Here is a 14,696-nt window from a genome sequence, read left to right as displayed (position 1 = left end):
ATATTTTCCCTGTAGTGTTTCTGGCAAAGATAGAGTTTACATTCAGCTCTCCGGTGGTCCTGGCTCATGCTCCACATCAGAGTAGCACCTGCAGCAGCAGCTTTGCCCATGCAGATCCAGATCTGTGCTCAAATGTCTGTTATGGAAACTTCAGGCAACTGTGTGGCGAGCCACATTTCTGCAGTTCTTACTGGTGACCCAAACTGCAGGTCTGGAGATGGATCCATTTGGTTTGCATCTTGTCTTTCTTGGACATCTCTGGGCCTTATGTCAGTCAAAGCACCAGCTACCTGAGGAGCAGGCAGGTAGAAGAACAACTCATTTGGCAAAAGTTAGGTTTTGTGGTGGTGTTTCTCTGTTGACCTCCATGACCTTAGAAAGAGGCCAGGAAAGGAATGGTTGAGTTCATTGAGTATTTCTCTTTCTGGAGATGCAGGCCATAGCTGGACTGTGACCCTGAGAAAGGAGGGAAGGGGGGATGCAGGCAGAAGTCTTGTGTCTCCAGGAATCTCTTAATATCATCTTGTCCATCACATTCAGCTCAGTCTCCTACAGCTGACCTCAACAAGAAGCCCCAGCTCCTCCCATTCGCTCACATTGGTGCAATTTGGAGGAAATAGGTGCAAGTGTAAACTTCTCATGTCAGCTCCTTTGCAAGTGTAAGAGACAGTCACAATTTGCCCTAGAAAGGAAATTCTAGTTCTTAACATTGTACGTCACGGCTTTTATGTGCAGTGCAATTTACAGGCTGGACAAGTGAGGCCAGCAGAGCCCAGGCTGCAGCCAAGCCTGGCAGTGAGTCCATCAGCTGTGGAAATGCCAAAGTGACAGGTTTGCTTCCTTAACTGGAGGCCCAGTGTTTCTTGGGCATGCACAAAAAACTGGAGGAGAAAAGGCTGTTCCAGGGGTGGGAGATGACTAGAACCTGGTGAACGCTTTGGTATGGAGGGCAAAGAGAACGCCTTACCCCATGTTTGAGGAACCAGACAGGCTTTGATCCCAAGTTCACATATGCATTTTTCCATCAATACAAACGGTAACTTTCACAGGAACACAAAGCTCCTTTCCTTCTGGAGTTACTTAAGTTCTCCAAAGAGACCATGCCATGCCTAGGTGGAGAAATGTCTCTTCTTCCTGACTTAGCTGTACCCAAAGCCTAAGACTCTGTAGAAAGTTACTGAAATCTGAGCAAAAAATCTTAGATGCCTTCCCTGAGTTTTCTGTCAAGTTTATTTCTCCTACCCTGCTCGCAGTCGTTGCTTTCCAAAATCCTTTTCTGCATTTCTCCCTTTTATCCTTGTGTGTGCACATCCTTCTGACTAATTCACTAGCCCTCTCCACTGGATCCCCCATAGCTTTTGCTAATACTGAAAATGACAAGGTTTTTTACTTTGAAGCAGATGTCATGTTCTTTTTCCCCAGCCTAAGGTGAGAATACAAAGACTTTTTGTCCCTTTGCCTCTTCATTCTGAAAATATTCCCCTAGGTAAACAATTCCTAAGCCTAAGATGAGGAAAGCCCTCAGTTCTTGAAGTTGTTGAATGAAAATCACCATTTTCTGATGCTGTAAAACAAGAGTTAATCCATGTTTCCACTGCGGAGGGATGTTTGGGGATTTTTGAAGGAAAGGGAAAAAATTTCCTTTCATTCTTTGCCAGCAATTTCCATGCAAATAAAGTTTCCAGCAAAAACTCGGTGCCCAAGCAAGAATGCTGTATCCAGAAAGTGAAATATTTTCTGTGAACAATTGCAAGACTTTATCCAAAAATCTTGAGTGGCTCATCCGACATACTTATTTCGTTGGCTGGAAACAAAGCACTGCAGAGCAAGAGGGGACGGAGAGTCCTCCGTGAACCCGGGCGGAGGGTTCGGCCGGTGGGGATACTGCCCAGGCAGCACCGGGGCAGGGCGGGGCGGCCGGCAGGCACCGGCCAGGACACAGCGCCCGAGCCGCTCCGTCGAGGCCCCAGAGCCGCCCCCACCGCAGCTCCCAGGCGCGGGCGGGAACAATCGCCGCGTTGTCCGGCCGCGGCCGCCGGCACGGCGGCTCCCGCGCCCCGGTCCCCGTGCCCTGCGGGGACAGCGCTGGCGGGGCCGCCCAGCTCCGCGCCCGCCGCCGCCGCTCAGTCTGGCCCTGGTGGGGGCGGCGGCAGCGGCAGCGGCAGCGGCGGGGCGGGGGGGCGGGCGGCGCGCAGGTAGAGCGGTGGCGCTGCGGCCCCGCGGCCACGGCGGGGCGCTCTTGTCACGAGCACCGCAGCGCGGCGCCGTCGTGGCCGCCGGGACACAGGGACACACAGGGACACACAGGGACACGCGGACACAGCCACCCCCTTTCCCCGAGCGTCAGCGGGGTTTGGGCCCGAACGGGCCGCGGGGGCGCCGGGCAGCCGCTCAGGCGACGCGGAGGGCATGTGTCGGTAAACAATGACCATATTGTGAAATGGAAAACAGACTCCGGCTCCCTCCGAACAACCCGCTCCCACCGGATGTGTTAAATAAAAACCGCTGGGGAGAAACAGCAGAAAGGCAAGAAAATCGGGTTCGGGCTGGAAAGGACGGGAGGCCAGGAAACCCGCAAACAGGCGGATTTGTGTGCCCTCCGCCCGGTAATCCTCGCACGGACTGCAGGGGCGACGGATGTCTTCGGAAAGAAATCAGCTTGGGGGGTTTGCAGTTGGATCTGGTGGGTTTATGCCTTTTTTTTTCCCCTTTAGTATCGAAACTTTTTTTTATCCCCTGCCTTGCCCCTGAATAAAACAAGAGCAAACTTTCTCTGCTGCAGGAAACTGAACCAGATTTCCCCGATGAACGGCACAAGCAGCTGGTCGGGACGGCTTGGCCGGGACGCGCCCCGGCTCCGGAGCTACCGGGCCTGGGTGGAAGACCGGCGACCAACTCCTCTCCCGTTTTCTCCCTTCAGCCGGCACCTTCCTGCCCGGACGTGTTGAAATGCAGTGCCCTGGAATTTATGACACAAATGGGCCTTTTCCACCCCCTCCCCCTCTTCTCTCCTAAAAATCTCTACCGTCCCTTCCAACTGGATGCAAACTGGGAGCTTTAATAAACTTACTTCTCCCCTCCCCAGGTATAAACATATATCCCTCTCCAGTTCGTCCCCTTAGGAAAAAAAATTGAGACGGGGGGATAGAGATATTTGCAATGGATTTAAGTAAGTCATTCATATAATGAAATGCTTAGAGATTTGTTTAATGTGATTTTATATGAGCTGTGGACATTTCCAAAGCAAACAATAAGTTCAAGTACAACATGCACGGTGTTACAAGTGTTACTCAGCTGGTTGGGAGATCTTCGGTGAGCAAATAGGCTAAATCTGGAGAGTAAACAACTTCAGAAAAATCTACAACTCCGGGTCACTGAAAACAGCCTTTTATTTGTTTTCCTTAGTGTCTAGTAAAATTTGATCCTTTTTTTTTCAACACTGCTGTAAAATCACCAGGGATGGACATCATCGGCCCATGGCTCTCCCCGGCCGAGCCACGGAGTCCATTGCCTGGGACCTGGGTGCGTAGATGGGCGCAGAAAACCGGGTACAACTGAAGGAGGGTGCTGCTGGCCAGGTTGCTGTGGAGGGGACATCCCTGCACAGTACCAATCACTTCTTGGGGCCTGTCACCCGGAAACTGGGCTCTTGCGACGGCCTTCAAGTGGAGAAGCTCCACGGCGGCCTCACACTGGTTCTGCCCACGTGTAAGGATGATTTGAGTTCCCTTCCTGAGGGACTTGTGACCCTGTGCCATAGCCGAACCAGATGGTGAGCATCGCCATGGGGCAGTGAGGAACAGGCATGTGTGGGACCCAGCGGTCACAGGAGCACCTGGAGGGGCGCTGGCGCTGGGAAAGGTGTCGGGGGCTCTTCACCCACCGACATCGGGCCACGGGCAGGTTGCCTTTCGCAAAATCCACGAGGTGGGTGCCCTTAGGCCGTATGGTGCCACCAGCAGCTCCCCCACATTCCCACGGCAGGCCGTCATGCTGAGAGTCTCCCGCCTGGTTTCGGGTCGTGCAAGGGTCTTGGAAATGCAGCAAATGATGTAACTAAAATTCGCGATATTTGGGGGATAATAGGCTTTGCTGTATTTAGTGCGGCGGTCCCGGTCGGCGTTCCCCCTGCGAGGGAGGACGATCCGAGTTAAGCAGCCCAGTCAGACGCTAATGTTTATCGTCACCAGATCAGAAACTGGGAACCAGAAGCGCACGGTGCGTTGCCCCCAAGCCATTAACATAGCCAAGGGGGACCGGATGGCAAATCCGAGCGGCGTAGCTGCAGCCCTTCCCCGGGGCGCGGCGGGTAGAGTTGCCGGGGCACCGGGCTGCAGAGCGTTGGGGCTGGCCGAGACCCCTCGCTGGCTGCAGGGGTGGGGGGAGCCAGAAACCTCCCAATCGCGACGCTCCGGCTCGGAGATTGCTGCTGGAATTCACTTTAAAAGAGCTTGAATGGGACTTTTTTTTTTTAAGCCGAAGCTTTGTTGTGCTAAACTAGTTGGACGAGTTAGGGTGTCGCTGCTCCCGATTGCTCTGGCCAATGGAACCCGATCCACCCTGCTGTGCGTAAGAGCGCAATTAAGGATTTAACCAAGCCTATGCTGCGCCCCAGCCAGCAGTCTGCCGGAGACAGACACCGCGCCGCAGCCTCCTCCCCCAGACATGTCTGCCTAGACCTGAGCAGCTCCGCCGCCAGCCCCAACCCGCCGCCGGCTCCGAGCTATGACAGGAGTATTTGACAGAAGGGTCCCCAACATAAGATCCGGCGACTTCCAGGCTCCTTTCCAGACGGCTGCAGCCATGCACCACCCGTCCCAGGAATCTCCCACTTTACCCGAGTCCTCGGCTACGGATTCCGACTACTACAGCCCGGCGGGGGGAGCCCCGCACGGCTACTGCTCGCCTACCTCGGCTTCCTACGGCAAAGCGCTCAACCCCTACCAGTATCAGTACCATGGCATGAACGGATCTGCCGGGAACTACCCTGCCAAAGCCTATGCAGACTACAGCTACGCCAGCCCCTACCACCAGTACAGCGGCGCTTACAACCGCGTTCAGAGCTCCTCCAGCCAGCCAGGTGAGGGCAGGGGGCCGGGAGTGTGCGGGGAGCTCCCGCGGCGTTGGGAAGACTGGGAGAGCGCATCCCTGCAGATCCCTGACTCAGGGACGGCGGAGATGCGCCTTTTCCTGAACCAGAGGGAGAACTAAATATATATAAATGAGGCGGGGGGAGGGAGGGAAGAATTAAAAAAAAAAAAGGTGGAGAGCTGGTCTACTTTTTTTTTTTTGCCAGCCCACACGATCTAAAACACAAATCCTAGGACCAGTACTTTAAGACAGCAAACTCTTATCAGCTGTTCTCGGACCCCCACGGGGCCTCCTCCTTCCCCTTTCAAGAAGAGGGAGAAAATAGCCCAGCCTTGTTGCGAGTCTCAAACTCAGGTTCGCGGTGTTGAAGAAAGTTTCCTTCCCCCGGTGCTGGAGGGGCGGGGGAGGAGTATGGGAGGCGGGGAGCCCAGCCGTGGCGGGGCTGCGAAACCGGGAGTTCTTTACCAGAACTTTTCCTAACTTGCTGTAGGGAAAAAAAAACAAACCAAAAAAAAAAAAGAAAAAGAAAAACAAAAAAGGAAAAGAAGGGGACAGGGAGGGGGGGAAAAAGCAATCCTGTGGCGAAGCCAGGAAGCTGGGGCTTGGCCGGGAAGAGTGTGGTCTCGGCGGCGCTTGGGGACACGCCGGCGGCGGCGGGGGGAAGGTGCGGTCGTGCGGGGTAGATGCTTTGGGTCTGTCCCTTCTCCGGGCAGCGCTCTTCCCAGCAGGGCACCTAAAGCCCCCGACGACCGCGCACGCCCCGCTCGCCCGCGCCGCGCTGCGCGCCCGGCAGGATGCTCGGGATGGGAGCGGGAGGCGGGGGAAGGCCAGAGGTGGCCAAGGCCTGGCGCGGAGCAAGCGGGGCCCACCCGTCTCACCGCGAGGAGCCGGCGGAGGCTGCGCGCGGCCGCCGCCCGGCGCTGGAGCCCCGAGGGGAGCCGCAGGGGCCCGTCGGGCAGGCGCCGCTGCCCGGCCCGGCCCGGCCCGCGGACAGGATGCCGCCGCCGCCGGCGCAGGCAGCGCGGCGCGGAGAGGAGCCTGTCCCGCGCCTTAACGTCTGCGTCTGTGTCTCTCTCCCGCCCTTGCGCCCGTGCAGAGAAGGAGGTGGCGGAGCCCGAGGTGCGGATGGTGAACGGCAAACCAAAGAAAGTGCGCAAACCCCGGACTATTTATTCCAGCTTTCAGCTGGCGGCGTTACAGAGGAGGTTTCAGAAGACCCAGTACCTCGCCCTGCCCGAGAGGGCTGAGCTGGCCGCCTCCCTGGGACTCACGCAGACACAGGTACCGGGAGAGGCTCGGCCCCCGTGGATCGCAGAAACCCCCGGTTCACTCCGGCGCGGCGGGAAGGGCTGGATCAGCCCCCGCGGAGGGGCGGGAGGGCGGCAGGGAACGGGTTCCCCCGTAACGGCGAAGCACCACCGGCTGCCAACCGGGCATTAATTGTCTCTTCCCCTCCCGACTCCCACTTTCCCCTCTTCTTCTCTCCTCCCGCCCCTCTTCCAGGTGAAAATCTGGTTTCAGAATAAAAGATCCAAGATCAAGAAGATCATGAAAAACGGGGAGATGCCTCCGGAGCACAGCCCCAGCTCCAGCGACCCCATGGCCTGCAACTCTCCACAGTCACCTGCGGTTTGGGAACCTCAGGGCTCATCCCGCTCCCTCAGCCACCATGCCCACGCTCACGCTCACCCTCCAAACTCCAACCCGTCCCCTGCATCCAGCTACCTGGAGAACTCCACTTCCTGGTATCCCACTGCCAACTCCATCAACTCCCACCTCCAACCCCACGGCTCCCTACAGCATCCGTTAGCGCTCGCCTCTGGGACAATTTATTAGTCTTACTCTTATTATTTTATTTTTTAATTATTTTTGTTTTTCCTTGGACTCCTGTGTTTTACTGTTAAGGAATAATAACAAAAGGAATGCATATGGGGAATTTTTAAAAGGGAAAAGAAACAAAAAGATTAAAATGTGTAAAGCTTGTGCATGTAACTTATTGCATTTCAACGAAAATCCTTTTTTATACAATACGGACATTTTTTGGCTCATCTGTGGACACTATCAATGGTGCCTTGAATCTATGACCTCAACTTTTCCAGAGACTTTTTTCAATGTTATTTTAACTCTGTAAATAATTGTAGATAGAGGAATTAAACTGTATATTCTGAATAAAATAAAATTATTTCGACCACGATAAACGTTTCTAAATTACCTCTTCTTCTATTAATAAGAGGAAAAAATACAATGGTAATTTGCTTGCAGAAAGAGAGATTGAGAGCTGAAGTTCACGTTCGGTTCCAGTGCCGTGCAGTGCCACTGCAGCCCGGGCATACTGGCTGGATATGGCTCCTGCAGGTCCCCACAGACGAGCCGAAGGCCAGTAGTGCTCTCTCCCCGCTGGAAAAGGAGCTCCGGCAAGACCGCATACACCTTATCTCACCTTAGTGATTTGAACTGAAGGGTAAGCTGCCCAACCGGATGCTAGAAAGCAAGTCTCTCGTCTTAAGCTGCCCGAATCCTTTTCTGAGAGCAATTAGCGTCGAGAGCTGCACACTCCACGGCCCATCAGTCGCCAGTGTGCGCTCGGCTAATTATACAAATTACGTTTCCGTCAAAGGGAGCCGCTAAATATCAGAAAAGGATAAAATGAGGGCCCCGCTCCCCTCGCTCCTGGCAAAAGTCTGCGGCAGCTGCGGCTGAAGGAGGGACGTTGCAGAGGTACTTTTATTACTTTTGTTTTTTCTCTGCCTACACTTTTCAGGGAAAAAAACCCCGTGCAGCACAGCCGTCGCTAGCGTTGTGCTGTGCTGGAGGCACGGCTTTGGCAGGGTGGCCGTAGCGCTGTCCACTGACGTGGATCACTCTCACGGAGCGTGGACCCCTCTCCCAGCAGAAACCCTGGCCCGCGGAGCCCCCACGGCGGTGCACGTTCCCGCGGGCAGCCCCCATTCTAGCAGAGAGCGGTAACTGACGGCCGTGCGAGGTACGACGACAGCAACGATCGTGCCAAAGACATCGCTCGAAGGATCCCCGGCATAAAAGACGCCCGCCTGGCAGCCGAACCTGGCGGGGAGAGTGCCGGCGGGGGGGAAGGCAAGGCCTGAAAAGGCACGCTCCTGCCCTGGGGCGCACTTACCTGTCTCCAGTCTTCCTCCCCCTCCTTTCTTCTCCCTCTGCTCCTGCCTGCCATGTTTTATGCGTGTGAGTGAGTGTGTGAGTAGTTTTCTCCCCCAAGAAAGAAGCCCAGGGTTGCTGTTTTGTAACAGGTTTGGGGGTTGGTAAATGTCTTGCAGTACAATAGACCAGTTTGTTCGGTTGTGCTCCATGCACGTCAGGGACGGTGCGGGGGTGTCAGAGCCAGGGCGGCGCAGCCCGCCGCCGGCTGCCCACCCCCTGCCCGCTGCCGGGCAGGCACTGCCACTCCCCGTGTCTCCAGTGGTTCTGGGACCAGTTACTGCTCATTTCACTCGCAAGGTATCAGGGACATTCCGCGATTTTGGGGCTGATGAAAAGATCGGGGTTTTCTTTCTTCTGCTAACTTCTATCCCATGAAAAAAAAATAAAAATCTTGAGCGTTTCATTTTCTTCCGTTCTTTTCCTCCTTTACCTCTGGACAAGCACTCAAACTACAGTAAGAGATTCTCCCCACCCCCACTCCCCTCCATGGTCACTTCCCTTTGCAGAAAGACTTGGACATAAGAGGTGGAAGTCAATTTCCCAGGTCGGTCCACCCACTCTTTTCTTTGAGGAGCTGCCTCGGAGCTGTTTGGTTATGGTCATCTGCCGGGACCAGGAGGGCCCGGGCGGACAGCGCAGGAACAGATCGGGGAAGGCGGGATGCCGGCAAGGAAGAATGCCAGGCAGGGATGCAAATTCGCACAGCCACCGCTGGACTGGGTTCTGGCACCGCTCACCTCTACGAGTCAGCTCCACTCGGTTTCCGTGCCAGTCCCTCTCCCTGCTTAATTTCCCCTCCTCCCAGATCGGGATGGTGTTGGGCAGATCGGGGAAAGCCTGGCATCCCTCCCCGGGACAGGATAAAAAATACTCTCACTGTGGGTCTATGTCGCCGTGGTGACGGCCCCAGTGAACACTCGGGGTCTACGGCTACCTGTCCCTCAGTGATAGCCCATGGAGATGGTCCTGACCCCCTCGTCCCCGCACACGCAGGCAGGCACATGCCGGCGCCTCTCCCCGCCTGCGTGCACGCCCTGGACTCCTGGTGACGGCCGGAGGAAACCTAGTTTGTCCATGCCTCCCCCCTTGCCTCCGCGGAAAAGGGATGAGATGAACTGTCCTTTGTCTAATATTGGGTTTGGGCTCGCCGGATTGCTGGCTCGGGGCTTTTCCCCTGCCCCTCTGCTCTCTTCCCCTCCCTTCTGTTTTCCTGGCGGCCACTTCCATGTGAAGCCGGGACAGCTCGAGGAGCCGAGAGGAGCCACATTCCTGTGGGTGCCGAGCGGCTCCAGGGCCGAGCCACAGGGCCTGACACACAGACACATACAGACACACAGACGCGCAGACACACAGACACACACACACACACACATAGTGCAGCCTGCAGTGGCCGCTGCCCCAGATCGAGAGCTCCAGATACTGTATGCACTCCTGGGGCTCTCATCACACACACAGCAGACCGACCCCAGCTGGGGCGCGCACCAACAACACCCACACCCAGACACACACGCTGCCGGCCAGCCGCACCTACGGATGCGGGTAGAGCACCTTCCCGTTTCCACCAAAGAGCCCTCGCTGTCCATGCCCAGGCATTCCCGCACTGCCCGACGGGCAGTGCCTCCAGCCGGCAAGGGCTGCCTCCTCGCCAAGTGCCTTCGGTTTCCCTCCCGCTTCTCCCCGGGGAAAGAAAAACCACCCCCTCCAACCTGTCACCGCGGCAGGGCAGCCCACTCGTCAGGCGTTCCTGTCGCCCTCTTGCTTCCCTCGATCCTCCCCGGTGCATTCGCTACCCCGCGGCCGCGCTGCCTGCGCGGGCCTCCGCCCTCTGCCCGCTCCGCCGCCAGCAGCGCTGTGTCCCCAGAGTGCATCCCACATGTGGCATCGATTAAAGATTTCTGCCACGCAATTTTGCGACTGACAGACTCTAGGTGTTTCGGTTGTGGATTACGGAAAGGAGATCTATTGCTTCAGGAAAATCGGGGCGGGGTGGGGGGGGGGGGAGAGTGTTGGGAACCCCCTCTTCTGCTTTCAGTCATTTGAGCGATAGCCTGCAGTAACGGAATAACCTGTTTTATAGGTCAGACAAGAGCCGTGAAAAAGGAAACGGGGAGTTTACATTAAGCCTCCCGTTCTCTCTCTTTTTCAGGTAGAATCTGTATTGCATCAATTAAATGTTTCTGCGTTTTGTTCGGTGGTGCGTCTATTTACATGTGATTTTGGGAGGATAAGCAATGGTTTATCTGCCTACAATACAGACCCGGTAATTCCCGACATTCATCCACGCCCCGGCTGTTTGTGAGAACACCTTCCACAGACACGACCTCCAAGGTCGCGGGAAATTTTCCCAGCTCCTTTGCCGCCTTCTTACCCTTCAGGTTAGGACCCGGGGAGCCGGCCCCGGCCAGAACCTGCGACGAAAGGAGCACTTGGAGAACAGTAGTCTGCGCATGACTTCCCGCTCCCCTCCCGCTGCCGCCTGCCCCTTGGCACTCCCGGAGAGGCTATCTAAACCTCAGCCTGAGCTTTATAGAAGCTTCGCCGGGCCGGATCCTGACTGGCTCCGTGCTCTGCAGAGGTATCATCTGCCTGACTGCGGAGCTGGCCCTCCATTTCAGGAGATCTTTACAGTCTCCTCTATACACACCACATAACGCATTTTATAGGGCTTTTGGCTGGCAGTATCCTCTGAGTTCTCCTTTCTTCGCCTTGTTTTTATTAATTCGCATGGAGAAAAGGGCACGGAGGAAGACTGCGGGCTGCCACCTGCGTCTGCTGCCCGAGGAGGCCAGCAAGGGCCGGGGCAGGCAGCCCTCCTGCCCACGGGGCCAGCCCCTGGAGCTGCTTCCCTGCATCCGAATCCTGTGGGGACCTTCCGGGGACCTTTGATGATTTAGTCCATTAAAAATAAAGCGGGTTTGTATATTTCGTGTCCAGGATTAATAGAAGTTAATCAGAGTCGAAAGCAAACTAACCCAGTGAGTTAACCTCGCTAGCTGCAGGTAGTCCTGTTAGCCAGGCTCTTTGGATTAATTAATTACAATTGAGTCAGTTCTGTGCTAATTTCCCTAAGGACCCCTGAAGACTAGTCCAGCGGGTGCATGGGAGCGCAGAAGGCCTCGGGCTCCACAGCCCGCCTCGAAGAGTGCCTGGCCTCGGCATCCCGCATTCCGCATTCTCCTCCACCCGATTCCGAGTCTCCCAAGGCTTCTTGCCGGAAAGTGACGTTCAGTCATCTAAGAGGAGGCACACGTCGATGGCGAACCAGCTTTTGGGCATGAGTGGAGAGCATGAGGATCCTTCGGGTGCCGGGGAGTCTGCCGGGAAAAGCTGAGCCAAGAGGTGGACTGATGCAAGGCGGGAGCCGATGCATCAGCCCCTGACTGCAGATCAGGCTCGCACTCGTTGAGATTTGGACACGTAATGCTGCAGACCACTGATTTGCTGGTTTCTTAATTCCCGCTCTTCTCATTCCCTATGAATCAAACAGTCTTTTGTCCTTCAGAGTTTGATTTGATCGCTACTGTTCACATTTCACTTTTGTATTTTTCTCTCCCTATACCATTACTCATTGAGTGCCCCGTGAAATTACAATCGTACATTTTCAACTCAGCAACCCATTTGCAGTGCAAAAATAGGGTCTAAATAATGGCTGAATTAGCCCTACTGGACAGTTTCAGATGTAACACTCTGTAATAATTATATTGCAGCTTGGATTAGGATGCTATTATCATAATCTGGACGTTTACAATTATCTGTAATTTGCAAAGATGCGCCAGGTCTTGATTACAGCAGGTTTTTTTTATCAAGCTAACCATCACTAAACAGTGACAGTAATAACAGCTAATTTTGCTGGCAATATAAGAGGTGCTGGGGTGTGCAAACAATTTCACACCTGGATGTGCTCACTCAACCAAGAATATAGAGAAAGAGCTTCTGCCCTGAGACTCAGAAAAATATTCTCCACTGCTTCTGTTCAGTATACATTTCTAGATCCCGATCCTTGCTTAGCAGATTTTCACAGGGGTAAGTTTTGGGGCTCGGCTGGGTTTGTGGCTGGTTTGTGACTGCTCTGCACCTTGCCCGTCCAGGCATGCTCCGTCTTTATTCGTTCTCCCAGTTTCGTTGTCACTCTGGCTCCGGTGTTTTCCCTCACCGGGCCGGACCCCAACATTTACGCGCCCTCTTTACCCGCGGTGCTGCAGCGGGCGGCGGGCGGCGAGGGGCAGGGATGATGTGGGGGCCGCGCCGGGTTGCCGGAGGGGAAGCGCGGAACTTGGCGGCCGGCGAAGAAACTGCGAGCCCGGGGCCAGAGCCGTCCGCCCGTACCCGCGGCGCGGCGGCAGCGCGCATTTCCGCGGCTCCCGCCCCGCGGCCCCGGGGCGGCAGAGCCCGTCGGCGGGCGGATGGTGGCGGAGCCGGAGCTGGCAGCTCGGCGGCGGCAGGTTTGGCACTGGCATGGGGAGCTGCCACTGCTGCATCCATAGATGACGCTGTTTCACGAGTCTCCCGGGGCGTCTGCCGCGCGAGTGGGAGCCGCTGCTGCCATTCGCTCCCACCCCGCTCCCGGGAAGGCCTGCCTCTCTCACCTTCTCCCACGCTACCAAGCTAATGGGGCTTTTTATTATTATTATTGTTTATTTGTTCGCTTCCTTGCTTGTTTTCTGGGCTTTTTATAAGCCTATGTGAGAAATCTCTCGTGGGGAAGGAGGACACGACGCACCGGAGGGTTTCCGCACTGGCACACACGCGCGGCGTGCAGGCGAGGACGAGCCCCCCTCAAGCCCACGAGAAGCAGCGAACGCCCCTCTCCCCCGCCCCAATGGGCGGACTGCCTGCCGCCGGTCCCGGCTGGGCGGATGCAGCGAAAGGGTTAAGGCGTCTGCGAGGGCCATGGGGGCCGGGACCCGTCGGGCTGGACTCGGCTGGGCCGGGCTCCCCGGGCTGTGGGACTCGCTTACCAGGGCATCCACCGCCCTTCTGAGGGGCGAGGGCTAGCCCGCACGGGGGCCAGCTTGGGGGTGGGCGAAGTGGGGTTTTCTGAAAGATGCACACAATGCTGTTGGTTTAAATGTATGGTAGCTTTCTCTTCAGTGTCATTTGAATAATTCAGTGAGCCCCACTACCAGCTGTACTTCTGAAGCCTCTTCCATTCTTTTCAGCATTATAATTTTGGTTAATTTTCAATTTTAGGCCCTACGTCTCTGCAATTTGTGTATGAATAACAGAATAATTTTCCTCTTTTGTTTCGCCTTTCCTGTTCCTGAATCTAAATAAAGATGGCTTTTTAGTATTAAAAGTGGAAGAAAATTACAGGTAATTATCTTTGACGGTAAAAACGCTGTAATCAGCGGGCTACATGAAAAATTACTCTAATTATGGCTGCATTTAAGAGAATGGAAAAAAACCTTCTTGTGGATAAAAACCTTAAATTGTCCCCAATGTCTGCTTCAAATTGGATGGCACTGCAGCTGGAGGCTTTGTTCAGAATTGATCCTGGGGAGCTCTGAACCCAAAGTTTCACAGTGGGAAGGGGAAAAAAAGAAAAGAAAACATTTTTCCTAATGTAACAATACGAATAGTAGAAAATGACAAGACTGATCGGTTTTAAACCACTCTGAAGACTGACTGAGCGTGGAAGTTGCTAAAAAAAAACAAAACAAAAAAACACCCCCCAAAAAACTGGTATCTTGGTAAGTAGTCTTTGCTTTGTGTCTAATTATAGTGACTGTCCTTTTGCACGACTGTATGTAGCTGTCATTATATGGAGCACTCTGAGGATCTCTATTGACTTCTGATAAATGGCTCAGTGGTTTTAAGGTTCATAATTTGAAGGATGCCCAGGTCTCTAGCCATTAATTCTCGCAGTATGGGGTACCCAGCTTGGATGAGGAAAGGGCTTTTCATTGTCAGTAGTTGCTGTGCTTTCCACAAGCTGGTGCGGCTGGAGCTGGCTGGACAGCATGTTATATGCCTGGGCACCTCTCAGGGCTTTGCAAAACATTCCTCAGCTTGCATTGTCTGCACTTTAAAAACAAAGGAGGGCGCCTTCTTTCTTAATAATTCGGAGTCTCCAACCTTTAGGAAGACAGGGCTCTAAGCTTTGCCTCGGCGAGAAAGCTCAGCCCTGCTGAACAGCGGAGCAGTGAAATAGCAGCAGAAATGGTCGGATGATTAGGAATTTCTTCTAGGCGCATCATTGTGGACTCCGTGTCTCCTGCCTTTAAGTCGTAACCTTAAAACCAACCAAACCACCAGCTACCTCTCCCCTCCCCCACTTCAGCTTTTCTTTCTTTGCTCGCAGATATATGCTTTGGTCGGGCTGTCTGTGTGCACAGGCAAGCGGGGCACAGGGTCCTGCTGCCCGGGTTGAACGGGGGGGGCGGGGTGGGGGGGCAGCTCGGGGGAGATAGGGATCCGCTAAGGTGTAG

The 14,696-nt window shown here is 54.9% G+C and overlaps 1 protein-coding gene and 1 long non-coding RNA gene across 3 annotated transcripts in view; one reads left to right on the top strand and one right to left on the bottom strand.

Moving 5' to 3' along the window:
• LOC139674067 (uncharacterized) overlaps nt 1-8,358 on the bottom strand; it is a 34,905-nt gene extending 26,547 nt beyond the window's left edge. For both annotated transcript variants that reach the window (XR_011698265.1, XR_011698264.1), the window contains exon 1: nt 8,228-8,358. This is a non-coding gene — a long non-coding RNA (uncharacterized lncRNA). The remainder of the gene's footprint in view (nt 1-8,227) is intronic.
• On the top strand, nt 4,615-7,289 carry DLX5 (distal-less homeobox 5). The gene is made up of 3 exons (XM_071560838.1): nt 4,615-5,080; nt 6,188-6,372; nt 6,595-7,289. The coding sequence occupies exons 1-3, from the start codon at nt 4,726-4,728 to the stop codon at nt 6,925-6,927; spliced, it is 873 nt and encodes a 290-aa protein (XP_071416939.1). The 5' UTR covers nt 4,615-4,725; the 3' UTR covers nt 6,928-7,289.
• Nucleotides 8,359-14,696: the final 6,338 nt, after the last annotated feature.

The sequence above is a fragment of the Pithys albifrons genome, chromosome 7 (assembly GCF_047495875.1).
Source record: "Pithys albifrons albifrons isolate INPA30051 chromosome 7, PitAlb_v1, whole genome shotgun sequence".
Lineage (NCBI taxonomy): Eukaryota > Metazoa > Chordata > Aves > Passeriformes > Thamnophilidae > Pithys > Pithys albifrons.
Note: the sequence above shows the minus strand (reverse complement) of the source record. Positions and strands in the feature narration are given on the sequence as shown.